Source organism: Mobula hypostoma, chromosome 2 (assembly GCF_963921235.1).
Source record: "Mobula hypostoma chromosome 2, sMobHyp1.1, whole genome shotgun sequence".
NCBI classification, from domain to species: Eukaryota; Metazoa; Chordata; class Chondrichthyes; order Myliobatiformes; family Myliobatidae; genus Mobula; species Mobula hypostoma.
In genome coordinates, this window is record NC_086098.1 from 51,721,360 (window position 1) to 51,738,969 (window position 17,610).

A 17,610-nucleotide genomic window follows, 5' to 3' on the forward strand; every position below is an offset into this window, starting at 1 on the left:
TCCCAATCTGCTCCTCGGTATCTCTGCTGCTACTAGGGGGGCCATAGAATACTCCCATAGAGTAACTGCTCCCTTCCTGTTCCTGACTTCCACCCATACAGATTCAAAAGAGGATCCTGCCACATTACCCACCCTTTCTGTAGCTGTAATAGTATCCCTGACCAGTAATGCCACCCCTCTTCCCCTCCCTCCCCCCATCCCTTTTAAAGCACTGAAATCCAGGAATATTGAGAATCCATTCCTGCCCTGGTGCCAGCCAAGTGTCTGTAATGACCATTACATCATAATCCAAGCTCTCAGTTCATCACCTTTGTTCCTGATGCTTCTTGCATTGAAGTACACGCACTTTAGCCCTTCTACCTTACTGTCTTTACACCGTTTATTCTGCTTCTCTTTCCTCAAAGCCTCTCTATATGTTAGATCTGGCTTTACTCCATGCACTTCTTTCACTGCTCTATCGCTCTGGGACCCATCCCCCTTGCAAATTAGTTTAAACCCTCCCGAACCATGCCAGCAAACCTACCTGCAAGGATATTGCTCCCCCTCGAGTTCAGTTTCAACCCATCCAATCTGTACAGGTCTCACCTTCCCCCAGAAGAGATCCAATGATCCAAAAATCTAAAACCCTGCCCCCTGCACCAATTCCTCAGCCACGCATTCAACTGCCATCTCCTCCAATTCTTACCATCACTATCACGTATCACTGGCAGCAATACTGAGAATGTCACCCTTGAGGTCCTGTTCTTCAGCCTTCTGCCTTGTTCCCGAAACTCACACTTCAGGACCTCATCCCTCTTCCTGCCTATGTCATGGGTGCCAACATGTATCACGACTTCTGATTGCTTTTCCTCTCGTACCAGGATGTTGTGCACTCGGTTAGAGACATCCCAGACCCTTGCACCCAGGAGGCGACAAATTATGCGGGTGTCCTTCTCACGTCCACAAATTCTCCTGTCTGCTCCCCTGACTATAGAGTCTCCAATGACGACAGCTCTCCTCTTCTCTGTCCCACCCTTCTGCACCACAGGGTCAGACTCAGTGCTGGGGGCCCTGCCACCATGGCTCACACCTGGTCGGTAGTCCCCGCCAACAGTATCCAGGATGGTAAACTTATTATTCAGGGTAATGGCTACAGGGGTGCTCTGCACTACCCGTCTGCTCACCTTCGCTTTCCCCCTCTGACTGTCACCCAATGACCTGCTTCCGGCAGCGCTAGCTGTGACTACCTCCCTGTAGCTCTCATTTATGACTGCCTCATTCTCCCTTATGAGTCGAAGGTCATCCAGCTGAAGAGAGGATAAACAAATTGGGCAATTACCCACTGGAGTCTAGAGGAATGAGAAGTAATCTTATTGAAATACATAGAGGACATTCTGAGGGTATTGACGGGGTGAATGGAGAAGGCTCCCCACCCCCCTGCACCCGTCTCCACCCCCCCCCCACCAGTGGGGCTACCTTTGAACTAGAGAGCATAATTTCAGAATAAACTGTCATCCATTTAAAATAGAGATGGGTAGGAATTCTTTGGTACTCATTACAGAGAGAACTTTGGAGTCAGAATCATGAAATATATTCAAGGCAGAAATTTGCAACGAAGCATAATTAAACAGATAAGTCATAACATTTGAATGTACATAAGAGATAGTGCAGATACTGGTGATTGGAAAGAATGCAAAGACAAAAATATTACCAAGACAATTAGTAAGAGGCACAAGTAAGAATTTTGGAAACAAACTCAAATTAAATAGAAAACACTTAATGATTTTATTGGAGAAAATGATTATGGTTATATTAAGTAATGATTTTATGGCAGTACTTATAATAGAGGACACGCTGGATAGCCTAAGGCATGCAATTATAAACTGGGGACATGGAGATCAAATTAAATGTAAAGACCAAAATAATGGTAATGAAAAAAATAATGACAATAAAGAGTTACAAAACCCCTAGACTAGATGGCTTCAATTCATGGACCTTTAAGAAAGCAGTGGTGAACATGGCAGATGACCAATACTTAATTTTACACTACTGTCTCTGTCAAAAGCCTTTCTTTTGTTTCAGTAAATGTTTGCCACTCTTTGAAGAAGATGAGAGAGAAAAACAGAATTACAGACGTTAGCTAAGGATACCTGTAGGAGTCCCATAGAGTCCAATTAATGGATACAAATCTCTCTGATTTCCAACACCTTTGCATCAAAATTCCTTGGATTTCCATTGAATCATGTGCAAGCCTTGCAGCCTTATTGAATAAAAAGAAATAGTTATAGATAAGAGGAATGTTTAGTTTAAGTTCCTTTTAAATTTACTTCTATATAATTGTTAACAACAGGAATTCTGCAGATGCTGGAAATTCAAGCAACATACATCAAAGTTGCTGGTGAACGCAGCAGGTCAAGCAGCATCTATAGGAAGAGGCGCAGTCGACGTTTCAGGCCGAGACCCTTCGTCAGGACTAACTGAAGGAAGAGTGAGTAAGGGATTTGAAAGCTGGAGGGGGAGGGGGAGATGCAAAATGATAGGAGAAGACAGGAGGGGGAGGGATAGAGCCGAGAGCTGGACAGGTGATAGGCAAAAGGGGATACGAGAGGATCATGGGACAGGAGGTCCAGGAAGAAAGACAAGTGGGGGGGGGGTGACCCAGAGGATGGGCAAGAGGTATATTCAGAGGGACAGAGGGAGAAAAAGGAGAGTGAGAGAAAGAATGTGTGCATAAAAATGAGTAACAGCTGGGGTACAAGGGGGAGCTGGGGCCTAGCGGAAGTTAGAGAAGTCAATGTTCATGCCATCAGGTTGGAGGCTACCCAGACGGAATATAAGGTGTTGTTCCTCCAACCTGAGTGTGGCTTCATCTTTTCAGTAGAGGAGGCCGTGGATAGACATGTCAGAATGGGAATGGGATGTGGAATTAAAATGTGTGGCCACTGGGAGATCCTGCTTTCTCTGGCGGACAGAGCGTAGATGTTCAGCAAAGCGGTCTCCCAGTCTGCGTCGGGTCTCACCAATATATAAAAGGCCACATCGGGAGCACCGGACGCAGTATATCACCCCAGTCGACTCACAGGTGAAGTGATGCCTCACCTGGAAGGACTGTTTGGGGCCCTGAATGGTGGTAAGGGAGGAAGTGTAAGGGCATGTGTAGCACTTGTTCCGCTTACACGGATAAGTGCCAGGAGGGAGATCAGTGGGGAGGGATGGGGGGGACGAATGGACAAGGGAGTTGTGTAGGGAGCGATCCCTGCGGAATGCAGAGAGAGGGGGGGAGGGAAAGATGTGCTTAGTGGTGGGATCCCGTTGGAGGTGGCGGAAGTTACGGAGTCACTCTTCCTTCAGTTAGTCCTGACGAAGGGTCTCGGCCTGAAACGTCGACTGCGCCTCTTCCTATAGATGCTGCTTGGCCTGCTGCGTTCACCAGCAACTTTGATGTATGTTGTTTCTATATAATTGTTATTGTGTTTCCAATCATTTTATTTTAAAATGTATTTTTCATTTTTAATAAGTTTGAGTCTTTGTCCCAAACAAATTCTCAGTGACAGCTTTGACAGCCAGTACGCCTAGAATCAGGGCCTTATTGATTGGCAAGGCAGCTGTAGAGGCAGAACCTGTCAGAAATCTATTGGAAAGAAGTTGATGGAATATGCAGCTTATTAAAAGATTACATGATTGGGCAAATTGGGTAAATGGATCTCAATATAGGCAAATATGAGTTCATCCATTTTGGAAATAAATATGGTAGAACAGAGTACTTACAAAATGTCTTCCAAAATAAAAACAGCAGAATTGCATAGGTCTTTAGAATGTTGTGGTCAAGTAGACAAGGTATTAGCAAAATAATAAAAGGTAAGTTTTCTTTTAAGATAGGTGGAAGTTGGGCTCAGACTATTCAAAACCCAGATTAAATTACATTTCTGGAAGAATATATTGGCCTTAGGGGGCGCAGCATAGGTAGATTTACCAAATAGTAGGACTCCAAGTGTTAAACTAATGGAAGAAATTAAACATTTTTGGGTTATATTTGCTCAAATATTAGAGGTTTAAAGTGATAATCTGAAAATGTTAAGGGCACAGTTTAGATAAACAAAAGAGAAATTGATAAATAGATGATGTTGAAAATGCTCAGTATATGTAAAGTAGAAGATAGAATTAACTTTCAGGTTGATTCTGCTTGGATTCAGGTTCATTTCTGACTTCTAGTGTTGAATATGTAGAATTTTCACAATTTCGCTGTGACAGTGTGTGGTTTGTTTGGGAGCTCACAATTCCTCCTATACTCCTAAAACATGTAGGCTGATAGGGTAATTAGTCACTATAACTTAACCCTCCTACGTAGATAAGTAGAAACTGGGGTGGGAAGGTGTGTGATTGAGGGAGAAAGTTTCAGAAATGTAGAGAGACAAAACTGAGTCATATATAGATGGTTGTAGATGGAAGGTTAATTGGCATAAACTTAGTGGTCTGATTTGTTGTATTTCTCTAAGTCTCCAACTCCAAGTAGAACGAGATGAATGAGAGTGGATGGGAAAGCAAAGTAGTGTTGGAATAGGGAAATATTATACACAGCAGTTGTTCAAAATCTGAAATACAAGAGAATATTGGAATTACTCAGCAGATCAGGTAGTATCTGAAGTGTCAGAATAATCTAGTTGCAATTCATGTCAATTTCATCAGAAACAGTCAGTTCTGATGCAAGTAGGAACACCTGGTTATCTGAAATTGTTGAAGCCTCTGTTAAGTGTTGGGTTGTAACTTGCCTGGTCAGGAGATCTCTTCCTTGAGTTCATATTTGAATTCAAGTTCAACTATTATTCAACTATACATGAATATAACCAAAAGAAACAGTGTACTTCCAGGACCAAGGTGCAAAACACATTACCAACAGCACACAGCACATTGCACATATGGTTACAATTTCAGAAAAACATACAGTCACAAAGAAAAATAAAATAATATAGCCCAAGTCCTTGAGTGGTATGACTGTTGATTGATGTTAGGTTGCCCTGGTCCAACTTGTTTTCCGCCAAGTGAACACATGAGGGCAGCACCAAGTGAGCAGCAAAGGGCCAGTACCAAGCGAATACTGGAGTTCATTATTGGATTAACATAAAAGACTATTGCTTGTCAATCTTGGAGTGAGATGGAGAGTTAAAGTGACAAGCAGCTGGAAGCTCAGGATCACCTTTGAGGGCTGCTGTTTCAGAACCAGAATCAGATTTGTTATCACTGACTTGTATGATGTGAAGTTTGTTACACATAAACTCTTCTCAGGCTTCCAGCTGGGTATAGGTGTCAGTTTTAACTGACGTTTCGATGACAAACTCCGCCATCTTTATCAGGGGTGATGCCAAGGCATGTCTGGTCCGATGTTATGTATACTCAACTCCCATCATCTGTCCCTCCTGATTGGTTAGTCCTCAACCAATGAGGTTTCCGCTGTCCCACCTTGTTTACAATTGCATTCCAGTTCTTACTGGGAGCAAGACCTTTGTCCTTTGTTAGGTTTCTTATTCTCTGGTCTTATTTCAATGGCTTCCTTCACCAGGCAGTCCCAAAAGCCATTGGTGTGGCACGGTAGTTTTGCGTGTCAAAGTCAATCTTGTGGTCATTGCATATACAATGTTCTGCTACCGCTGATTTCTCCGGGTAAGCTAAACGGATACACCTCCTATGCTCCTTGATGCGAGTTTCTGGCCACACGGGGTCAGTACTACTGTTCTGCGCCAATGACTTTTGGGACCGCTTGGTGAAATAAGACTAGAGAATAAGAATATTAACAAAGTCAAAGGTCTCAGTCCACGTAAGAACTGGAATACGATTTTAAACAAGGTGGGACAGCAGAAACCTGATTGTTTGAGGACTAACCAATCAGGGGGATGGACAACAGGAGTTGTGTATATATGCCACTGGACTAGATATGCCTAGGCATCATCCCTGATGAAGGTGGCAGAGATGAACTTTGAAACATCAGTTAAAATCACGCCTGTACCCGGCAGGAAGCCTGAGAAGAGTTTATGCGTCATATAAGCCGGGAAAGCACCAGAACCTTCTTCATCAAACTTGTTATTTTATGACAAGCACTATGATGAGTTGTGGTTAAAGTCATCAAACTCAAATGTTAACTGACTTTTCTCTCCACTGATATTGCTTGGCCTGTGAGTATTTACAGAATTTTCTTTTATTAGTCCAGATTTCCAGCCCACCGTTTTTGTTTTTCATTAACTAGTTCTGTTGTTTGGAGAGCTTAGATCTGGGAAGATGTGGATAATATGTGTTCGTCCATCGTTGACGTCGATGAGGACCTCGACACCATTATGATGGTGTCGAGACTAGCGCGTGATTTGGATTTAAGTGAGGGAGAGTTGCGCAGCATCAGCCTCACTCTCTCTTCCCAATTCCCATCTGGATCCAGTGGCAAGACAGAGTTGAGACGGCTGGAGATGGGACTAGGTGCAGTGGATGACCAGGACGTCTTCTGTGTCTTGTCCTGCTCTACACGTTCCACGACGCTTGCAGAGACCGCCTTCTTGACTGTTGGACCTTCCATTGGTCTCATTCGCTCAATCCGCCGGAGTCTGTCTTCACATGCTGGGATAGACAACTCCCTATCTCACCGAGGGTTTGAGACCCATCGGCTACCCTCACCTGGTTTAGCCAGCTTGTCGAAGCCGTTGCCTGGAGTGTGGCCGCTGTCACATGCAAACAGCTACGGGGAGCCACAGGTGAGAGCTGAATGCCAGGTGGGGACCAAAGGTGGACTAACCACCTTGAAAAGGACGTGACATGTTCCCCCACCAGAGGTGCTACCCCTCCCTAACACCCCATACACCCCTGTGGGATAGTAGGGTTAGGTTAGACTCAGGCTTTTCAGAGATGAATTTGGAAACACTCCCTCATATTGTAGATGGCAGAACCTTTGAAGTTGATGCTGGGCCAGTTGTTAATTTTAAAGAAGGACATACATTCAACTAGGAGTTGCCCATTTAGACACTTTCATTTATTCCACTATTCAACCATAAGTCCAAAAGACCCTAAGATACAACAGCAGAATTAGGCTAGTTTGCTCTGCCATTTCATAATGGCTGATCCAATTTTCCTTTCAGCCCCAATCTCCTCCTCTCCCAAGGAGGGAGGAGAAGATGGCGGCGGGACGCAGCTCTCGTGGCCGTTCCGAATGATATCGTATCTGTGAAGTAGGATGCCGTGCACAATCCTGATTTGATGGAGACAGATGTGAAGAAGCATGGAGGAACATCTGGAGAAACTTCTGAAATGCCTGCTTCGCTGCCACTGCTACTGTGTGATCGAGAATCAATTAATGGAAGGAAATGAATCAAATGAAGGATTTGCGAAGGCCACAAATCCTTGGCTTTGCCTATTGCCTGTTGCCGGGGCTGGGGTCAAAGCACTCGGCAGAGATGGTGCTCAGTGCTCGGTGTCAGAGAGCTGGTTGGAGGCTTGGAGTTTTCCGACAGACTCGGAGTCGGACTGTGGTCGAATGCTTCCGGGGTGCTGCATTGGCAAGTTGGCGGTGCTGGAGGTTTACCGTCTGCGTGAGATGATGGGACTTTCGAGAGACTTTGAGACTTTTACTGTGCCCACGGTCTGTTCTTATCAAATTACGGTATTGCTTTGCACTGTTGTAACTATATGTTATAATTATGTGGTTTTTGTCAGTTTTTAAGTTGGTTTGTCATGTGTTTCTGTGATATCATTCTGGAAAAACATTGAATCATTTCTTAATGCATGCATTACTAAATGACAATAAAAGAGGACTGTGTGTCCTCGTAATCTAATCTAATCTAATATCTCTTCATGCCCTGACCAATCAAGAATCTATCAACTTCTGCCTTAAATATACATAAAGGTGGCCTCCACAGCTGCCTGTGGCAAAGAATTCCACAGATTCACCACCCTTCGGCTAATGAAATTCCTCCTCGTCTCTGTACTGAAAGGATGCCCCTCTATTCTGAGTCCTCTGATCTTAGACTCTCCCACCACAGGAAACATCCTCTTTACATCCACTCTATCAAGGCCTTTCACTATTCGATAGGTCATCAGTTCATCAGATCATCATTGGCCTTTTACCTTTGCACCACTTATCCATATTCCATGATTGCCTTAATATCCAGAATTCTGGTGAGTCCTGGAGATACCAGTGAGACTGTGGATGCTGGAGGTCTGGAGCAACATATGCAAAATGTCGGATCCTGATGAAGGGTCTTGGCCAAAATGTTGCCTGTTCATTTCCTTCCATTAATGATCCCTTCCTTGCTGATTACCTCCAGCATTTTGTGGTGTGTAATGTCAGTTGAGCTCTGCCCTTCTGTGTGTAGAGAATTCTTAAGATCATAAGATATAGGAGCAGAAGTCTGCTCCACCATTCAATTATGGTTGATCCTTTTTTCTCCTCCTCAGCCCCATTTCTCAGCCTACTCCCCGTAACTTTTGATGCCCAATCAAGAACCTATCAAGCACTGCTATAAATACGCCCGATAACCTGGTCTCCAGAGCTGCCTGTGATAATAACTTCCACAAACTCACCACCCTCTGGCTAAAGAAATTTCTCTGCATCTGTTTTAAATGGACACCCCTCTATCCTGAGGCTGTGCCCTCTTGTCATAGCCTCACCGACTATGGGAAACATCCTTTCCACATCTACTCTGTCTAGACCTTTCAACTATCCCTCTGGATGATGAAGTCTCTTCTTATCTGAGTCCTGATTGGTGAACTCCCTATTTTAAGGTTTTGACCGCTAATTCTAGATATCCAAGTCAACACATATATTGTCCCTCTACTTACCCTGTCAATTGCTGTATGTTTCAGTGTGAGCACCTCTTATTCTTCTAAATTCTAGAGAGACTAGGCGCTGTCTGCTTAATCTTTGGACAAACTTTGGACAATTTCCCGAAACTGATTTGGTGAATCTGATGGGTGTGTGGAGTGCACTGCCAACAACAGTGGTAGAGGCAGATACAACAGGGTCTTTTAAGAGACTCTTAGATAGGTACATGGAGCTTAGAAAAATAGAGGGCTATGCGGTAGTGAAATTCTAGGCAATTCTAGAGTAGGTTACATGGTCAGCACCATATTGTGGGCCAAAGGACCTGTAATGTGCTGTAGGTGTTCTATGTTTCTATGCTCTATGTTTCTTAATCTTTGCTGCACTCATTCTAAGATAAGAAAATTCTTGAGGAAGACATGACCAATACATAATATTGCAGTAAGACATGTTTATTCTTGTTTTCTTCAAATACCCTTGGAAAGAAGGACACCATACTGTTTGTCTCCCTCTCCTTCTGTTATACCTCCATTTTAACTTTAAGTAATTCATGATGCTTTTAAAATTTCTTCTATGAAGTTAAACGATTGCACATTTTTTCCCATTATGTTTCATCTGTGATGTCCTGGTCTGAAATTGAAAAATTACTGTTAATCAAAGTTATTGGAAGAAACAGGAAGGGTGGTATGTGGAGTTTTGACATGGATTATCTCATTGAATAGTGGAGTAGGATTGAGGGCCCACTCTCATTCCTATCATTTTTATCCACATTCGGACTTGGGCATAAATTCTACATCCATAAAGGCCAAAAACCAATACATTTTCTAAGTCACTCAATTTTCTTTCCTGTGACTGAAACTCGTGTATGATTAGTACCTTTAAAAATGTGTTCCAATGTTGAAACTTCATCTTTAATAAAGACTATAATAAACTAAGGAATCCCATCCTGGGGCCCACGGTTAATGGAAGGGTTCCATGACATAAACAAGCTTGGGAATCCTTGTCATGGAGTCAAGTTATACAACAGAGACTTTGTCCATTGCCAAGTCTCTGCTTATCCACCCTAATTCCATTTCCCCTCATGAGGATACTATTCTTTTATGTCTTGCCTATTAAAGTGTCTGTCAAAATTCCTCTTAAATACTGTATAGTAATTTTATATGATTTCCCATCTCTTCCGCTGGTGCGTTCCAGATATGAAATATTCTGTGTAATTAAAAAACTCCTTACTGCTCAGATCCTCTTTAAAACTCCTTTCACTCACCTTAACCTACACCCTCTTGTTTTTGTTATCCTTACCATGGGAAAGACGACTTGGGATGTTTACCCGTTCAGGCCACCTCCCAACCTCCTTCACTCAGGGAGATCAAGCCCAACCTATCAAATTTCTGCGCATTAACCGAGGTCTTTCAGATCAGACAACATCCTGGTGAATTTCCTCTACATTCACTCTAACACAAGCACACACTTGAATTAGAATCATAACCTAATTCAGATTGATTTATATGGTGAGATATGATTTTAATTTCTAATGACAATTTTTAGAAAAATTGTGTTGTTTCCAGTACTTGCTACTCATGGACGTGACAGCTCAAAATCGCTTTTTGCCAGCTGAATGACTGAGCTCAGCTGCAGTGCTACGGGAATTGTTCATAACAGGCTAACTAAGGGAATACCATTTTTATTGATTGTATTTTTCTAGCCTGCAGTCATGGAATGGAACCATATCCAATAACTGTGCTTTTCTCTTGTCATTCCTTTTGTTCTATTACCCTTTAACCGCTCCTGAAGAAAAAAAGCTCATGTGATCATTTTTATTCCTGTAGTTGACAATGTATATATTCAGAATGTCTCAAAATGCTTTAGAGCCAATAAATTATTTTTGATTGGAAGTCACTTTTGAAATAGCAGTGACTAATTGTGGCATACCTGCAAACAGAAATGGAGAAATGACTCTGTTTATATAATGGCAATTGCTAATTTTATATAAAAATAAATATTATTCATAACAAAAACCGTATTTACAGGAATAAACTATGCAATGCCTTTTTATTCTTCATAGACATTGTGTTCTATTACATTTCTTAAAACTGTTGCCACTCAAGTACGGTGGTATATTGCTACGATAATTGAGGGGCTTCTACACCCAAGCCAGCCTCTCCCTGTCAAGCAACAGAAGAAGCCTATACTGTGGTCCTTACCCACCCTGCCCTTGCAGTGGCGGCACCAGCCTTCAGTGTTTCCCTCAGCATGTACTCCAGCTGCCTGCAACATGCCAGTCAGCAGCATTAATCTACAGGTATCTCTGTGTGCTGACAGACCAACAAGTTCTGGGTGGACCAATGTGATGGTGATTATGAACTAAGTATTAGTAAGGGCATAATGTATACATCCTTGGTAGTCTTTGAAGAATAGCGGTAGGTCCTTTTGATTCTACCTTACAGTGCAGGCAGGTACTGACAAAATGATACATCACTAGTCTAGAGTTTTATGTTCAAGATTTTACAACCTGCGCACACGTATACTTAATGGTGCAGTCAATGAAAACTGAAATTAATTAGAATTGTATCTACCTGGCTGAGGTGAACTTTAGTTCGCCTAAGTTGGGTGATGAATTCTGACTTAATGTCACAGTGAGAAAAAGAAGAAAATAACACCTCCTTTGTCTTTTTTAGGATGGTTTTATAGTATTTTGATGGTTTCATAGTATGTTGAAATAAACAAGATGCATTTTAAGCAATGCATCTACTTTGAATTGTTTATCATTTATGAAAAGGTGTTCCATCAGTTTCCAAATTGTGGATATCGTAATAATGATATGTGTCTGCTTTAGGCCAAAACTTCAAGAAGATTGTCTATATGCAGCAAGATATGTTTTGCAATTGGAGGCGCACCGTACGAGGTGGCTGGAACTGCAATAGGCTTCTTCCTGCAAATCTATCTACTTGATGTAGCTCAGGTGAGTATATTTAGAGAAGGATAGACTCGCATAAAATATTCGTTGCAAATAACTGCATTTTATCCTTTTGGGAACAAGTAACTGATATTACTAATGGAAGTTGCCAGCAGTCACAGTGGGGTTATACTTAGTTCAAAAGTTGAACCAGAGAGTTCATTCACTGTCTCTAAATCAGTGTGACATAAATTGACAAAGGTTCGCATTGTGACTGAAACCATGGCCACAAAACCCTAGTTCTAATGTACAACTTGATTGAAAATGCATTATTTACAGAGTCAGCAGGATACTATTCAATCCAATGAACTGTTTGTCATCCTTTTGGAAAGAATATATTTATTGAGCCAAACAAATAGCAATACAATTGGATGATTCTAATTCAGTTGAAACAAGTGCAGCTGCTGTAGTGGAAACAAAAATTAAACAACACAGACCCTTCCATTAAAACAAAGACCCAGCAGTCGGGCACTTCAGCCATTTGAGAAATACAGTTCTATTAATTGACATAGTCACTCCATTGGCAGAGAGTGATTTAAAATATATTAAAGACCTTGAAGTTCATGGACTCACTGGAGATGCAGAAATCACAATCAATAGTATAAATCAATGGGACTGCATTCTATTCAGACTTGGTATGTGTTATATTAAAAACAGTCTTGGATCGGGGCCCCGTCTGATCAGCAATTTGTTAAAAAGATTTACTATATTCTTTGCTCCACAGTAGAAAAGAAGCTTTTATATTTGTATGTGCCATGTCTCTTCAAAAGTCTTACAACTCCATCATATAATAGTTTGCTCATTCTGACCACAAAGATGGTCATAGCAATGATGCAAGGCTAAATAAAAAGCTGATTTCCCCCTTCCCTCTCTCAAGTCCACCACTTGGAGGAGTTGTTTATTTACTGAGCATACATCAGAATACCCTATATTCTCTCCACGTATTGCAAGCTGTGCTTTAGGTGACAAATATCATTGAATTTAGCTTTTAACCTTCTCACAAAACGTTGCTATTTTACAAAATGTAAGTCTAAAACCAGATTTCGTCATTAAGGACGCAGGAATGTGTGAGTAAGGATGTAAGAATTAGGAGTAGAAGTCAGCTCAGCCCCTTATGCTAGCTCCGTTAATCAAAAAATCATGGCTGATTAAATTTTGGTCTTAACACCAGTTGCCCATGCCCTCCCCGTACCTACTGGTTCCACTATTGCTTAAGTATCTTCAGTGTCGTTATCGCGACATCTCCCTGGGGTAGGGAATTCCAGAGATTCACAACCCTCAAAGGGAACTTATTCCTCTTCACTTCCATCTGAAATAGTTGATAGACTAATTTTGAAATGACGCTTCATAACGTTTGATACCTCACTGGGGAAATATTCTCTCAGCTCTCTCCTTCAGAATCTTACATATCTTATTAAGGTCACCTCTCATTTTCTAAGCACAAGTGTGCATGGATTCAATCAGTTCAACCTCCCTTCTATGTCAATGCTGTCATTCCAGGCCTCAAACTAGTGAGTATTCTCTGCACTGGCTCCAGACAGGTATGTGCTCCCATAGAGTTAGGAACTAGGTTTCTATTTCAGATTTCCAGCACGTGCAGTGTTTTGCTTTGGAACAGGAAGCAAAGTGATCGCAGCAAGACTCAAATTGGAAGAATGGGCAAAAAAGTGGGAGATGGAATACAGTGTTGGGAAATGTACAATAATGCATTTTGGTAAAATGAACAATTGTGTGGACTATTACATAAATGGGGAGAAGGTTCAAACATCAGAGGTGCAGAGGGACTTAGGAGTCCCCATGCAAGACTCCCAGAAGGTTAATTTACAGGCTGAGTCTGTGGTAAAGAAGGCAAATGCAATGCTGGCATTTATTTCAAAGGGAATAGAATATAAAAGCAAGGAGATAATGCTGAGCCTTTATAAGACACCAGTCAGGCCACACGGAGTATTGTCAACAGTTTTGGGCCCCATATCTCAGAAAGGATGTATTGTCAATGGAGAGAGTCGAGAAGAGGTTCATGAGGATGAAGAGGTTAACATATGAGGAGCGTTTAGCAGCTTTAGGCCTGTACTGACTGAAATTTAGAAGAATGCGGGGGATCTCATTGAAACCTACTGAATTTTGAAAGGACAAGATAGAGTGGAAGTGGAGAGGATATTTCCCAGGTTTTAGCATACAGAACTAGAGGGCACAGCCTCAAAATTGAGGGGTGACCTTTTAGAACAGAGGTAAGCAGGAATTTTTGTAGCCAGAGAGTGGTGAATCTGTAGAATGCTCTGCCATAGACTGTGGTGGAGGCAAAGTCCGTGGATATGCTTAAGGCGAGAGTTGGCTGTTTTCTGATCAGTCAGGGCATCAAAGGATATGGCAAGAAGGCAAGTGTATGGGGTTGACTGGGATCCCCAATCAGCCATGATGGAATTGTGGAGGAGACTTGTTGGGCTGAATGGCTTAAGTCTGCTCCTATGACTTATGGTCTTGAAATGAAAAGTGCCAAACAGAAGCAAAACACTGCACATGCTGGAAATCTGAAATAGAAACAGAAAATGCCACAGGACCTGTGGATGGAAAAACAGAGTTCTTAATCTATTAGACTCTATCCACACACGTTGAATGTTTCCAACACTTCTTACTTCTCTTCTAATATTTGCATTTTTGTGTATCTGTGCACTTGTAATGCTACTGTGGCATTGAAATTTCCTTTGGGAATATAAATAGACAGATACTTCATTGATCGCAAAGGAAATTACAGTGTCAAAGTAGCATTACAAGTGTACAGATATTCAAATATTAGAAGAGAAGTAAGAAACAATTAAAAAAAGTAGCCTCAAGCAGTCTAATGGGGGTGGGGGGGGGGCAGTCATCACTTCCCCGGCTATAGTTTGACTCGTTATAGAGCCTAATGGCCGACAATAAGAATGACCTCATATTGTGCTCTAGTCTTAGTCTATTCCTGAAAGTGCTCCTCTGTTCAGTCAAGATGGCATGTAGAGGATGCGGTACATTGTCTGTAATTGTCAGGATTTTCCCTTAGGGTCCTTTGTTCTACCACACCCTCCAGTGTGACCAGTTTGACTCTTACAACAGAGCCAGCTTTTTTAATCAGTTTATTGATCCTGTTGGCATCACCCATGTTGATACCATTGCCCCAGCACATCACCGCATAGGTGATTATACTGGCGACAACAGACGGGTAGAACATGTGAAGGAGAGGCCTCCATACTCCAAAGGACCTCAGTCTCCTCAGGAAGTAGAAGCACTAGAGTGCCGAAGACTTTTGCACAGTGTTGTAATAATTTTATGTATTGCACTGTACTGCTGCAAAAAAAAAACAAATTTCATGACAGATACAGTGCGTGATGAAAAACCTGATCTCGATATGAACTGAGAGTGGGAAGGGGGCAGGGAGAAGGAAATCATGGTTGGATAAAGGGAAAGGGAGACGGCAGGGAATGGGAAGCACCAGAGAGACGTTCTGTAAAGATCAATAAACCAATTGTTTGGAGTCAAATGTGCGTGTCAGGTGTCTTGGTCTGGCTGTGTTTACAGCTGTGCCAACCCCCCGACCCTGGCACCTCTTATCTGCCACCTGTCCCACACCCCTCCTGCAGCATTTCACTCTCGTCATTTCCAACATCCTTTGCTCCAGCCAGATTTACAAACTCGCTCTCCACTCCACCTTGACAAATACAGTACTGTGCAAGAGTCTTGGGCACCCTAACTATACATATGTTCTTCAGACACTTCCAAACTTTGAGTCACTGCAAGCATGAAGGACAATAACATGAACACCTTCACCCTCAGTTGTTCACCTTTATTGTTCCTGGGGAGAATTCTGAAATTTGTTAGTTACTTTGATTGCACCATCTACGCAAGCTCTTCAAGATCTTTGTGTTGATCTAAATGTGTTCTTTCATGTAAAAATTGTGTAAAATTTATGATGAATTGATGTTTCTTCTCATATAGGATGCTTATATGATGTCATGTGCTTGTGATGGTGCTGCAGTTAACGCTTTCATTACACCTGTGCATGCATGTACTTGTGCATATAAAAATGAACCTGATTTTGACATTGTTCATAAAAAGGCTGAAAAACATTACCTGATGGGAATCTCAGAAAGAAAATTAACATGAGAAAGCTGAAGTCACCCATGTTAGCAAGAATAAATTTTGTCTGAGAGGGGATATAACACATCAAATTATCCTAAAAAATCCATTCTGTTGTAATTCAGCATGCCATTGAAAAACATTATTGGACCACACTTTCCCCTAAAACTTTGAATCCATTTAAGCCCTATCTTAATAAAAAGTGTTATTTTTCCAATTTCCCTTGTGGCCTGAGTGAGTGCTGAGCTTCTGTAATGTACCAGTGCTCACTGTAATAGCATTGAAGTCACTACCATTTAGGATCCTCAGGGACATCAGAAAAGGAAGTTATTAGTCTTCTCACTCTAAATTGGAAGCACAGAAGTGAATAGCAAGACACTTACTCAGCCAGACTCCTTGTTTATGTTACATTAGTTGTAAGAATATTTTCTTCTCATCCCTTTTTTTCATTTTTGCTTTCAGATAGCTCCATTTCAAGCTTCCTTAGTGCTGTTCATTGGAAGAGCCTGGGATGCTATTACAGATCCAGCCGTTGGATATTTAATCAGTAAAAGCAAATGGACAAAGATCGGAAGATTAATGCCCTGGTCAGTAAACTTTATAGATATTTTAAAGGGGTGTAGGCAAGGGATTGCAATGTTTTGGGATTAAACCCCAGACGTCACTACCATTGTGATGATCACTGAATTAAAGGTGCAACTAACAGGCCAATTTTACCTCACATCTGGTGGGAACTCGATGGATGAGAATACCTAAAGGTAGTAAATGTTATTAAAAAAAGGCTATGTTGATCTTTCAACGAGTTCTGAGCAGACTTACTGTAATTCTCTAGAGTATCAAGAGTTAAGAATGATTAATCTTAACCTTTGAAATGAATTTATAGATTAGACTGAAAAGTACTTTCGTCTTCTGATGAGGGTGTCTGGAACACCAAAGCCTTGAAATCAGAGCCAGTTTCAGAAATGAAATTAGGTAACAATTATTTTCCCAAAAGATGGAACTCTTGCCCATAAAAAAAACAACAGGTCTGAGGTAGGAAGATTTTTCCCAGATGTGAGAAAGGCAGCACATAGATCAAGTTATGATACAGACCACAGTAGCAGAATAGGTTAAGGGGCAGAAAGGACTGATCATGTATCTACACTCCCATGTTCAGAGAAGCTGAATCTGAAAAATACTCCCCAAACCATCTGCGAGATTTGAAAAATGAAGCACCTGGTCAAGTAGGTAAAAGGTCTAACATGAGTGAGAACTAGATTATAGATAAGACTATAATTCTGGCCTCACCGCAGACTTACTTCATGATCAATGCATTTCAGTGTAACTGTGAAGTTTCTTTAAGATTAATCCATTTATCCCAGAGTAACTAATTTCTCTCAGTAGAATTTAAAATTGAAGTTTTTTTAAAAAGAGAATGATCTTTATGGAATACCTATATTATCCATGTTTTCAGCCTGCCCTGGGCAGGAGTTGTACATCGTGAAGAAGAAAACAATGTTGTGCAAATTCGGTCCGTTGAACTGGGAGCTTCATTTTCTCAGGGTGATAAATGCCAGTTCATGAACCCTTGCACAGCTATTACAATTAGAATAGGGGCTTCTAGAACCATAGAACCATAGAAACTACAGCACAGAAACAGGCCCTTTGGCCCTTCTTGGCTGTGCCGAACCATTTTCTGCCTAGTCCCACCGACCTGCACGTGGACCATATCCCTCCATACACCTCCCATCCATGTATCTGTCCAATTTATTCTTAAATGTTAAAAAAGAACCCGCAT

At 41.7% G+C, this 17,610-nt stretch overlaps 1 protein-coding gene and 1 long non-coding RNA gene across 3 annotated transcripts in view; one reads left to right on the plus strand and one right to left on the minus strand.

The window, feature by feature from the left end:
- The window catches only part of LOC134339999 (uncharacterized), a 77,042-nt gene that overhangs the window by 31,157 nt on the left and 28,275 nt on the right, over positions 1 to 17,610 (minus strand). Inside the window, exon 3 of one of the 2 annotated variants that reach the window (XR_010016474.1) lies at positions 8,974 to 9,403. The exons of the other annotated variant lie outside the window; for it this stretch is intronic. This is a non-coding gene — a long non-coding RNA (uncharacterized LOC134339999). Of the gene's footprint in view, positions 1 to 8,973; positions 9,404 to 17,610 lie in introns of those variants that run through there. 2 annotated transcript variants of the gene reach the window in all.
- The window catches only part of LOC134339997 (sodium-dependent lysophosphatidylcholine symporter 1-like), a 117,370-nt gene that overhangs the window by 5,847 nt on the left and 93,913 nt on the right, over positions 1 to 17,610 (plus strand). Inside the window, exons 2-3 of the mRNA XM_063036845.1 lie at positions 11,607 to 11,732; positions 16,296 to 16,420. Coding sequence (XP_062892915.1) covers positions 11,607 to 11,732; positions 16,296 to 16,420 — 251 coding nt within the window. The remainder of the gene's footprint in view (positions 1 to 11,606; positions 11,733 to 16,295; positions 16,421 to 17,610) is intronic.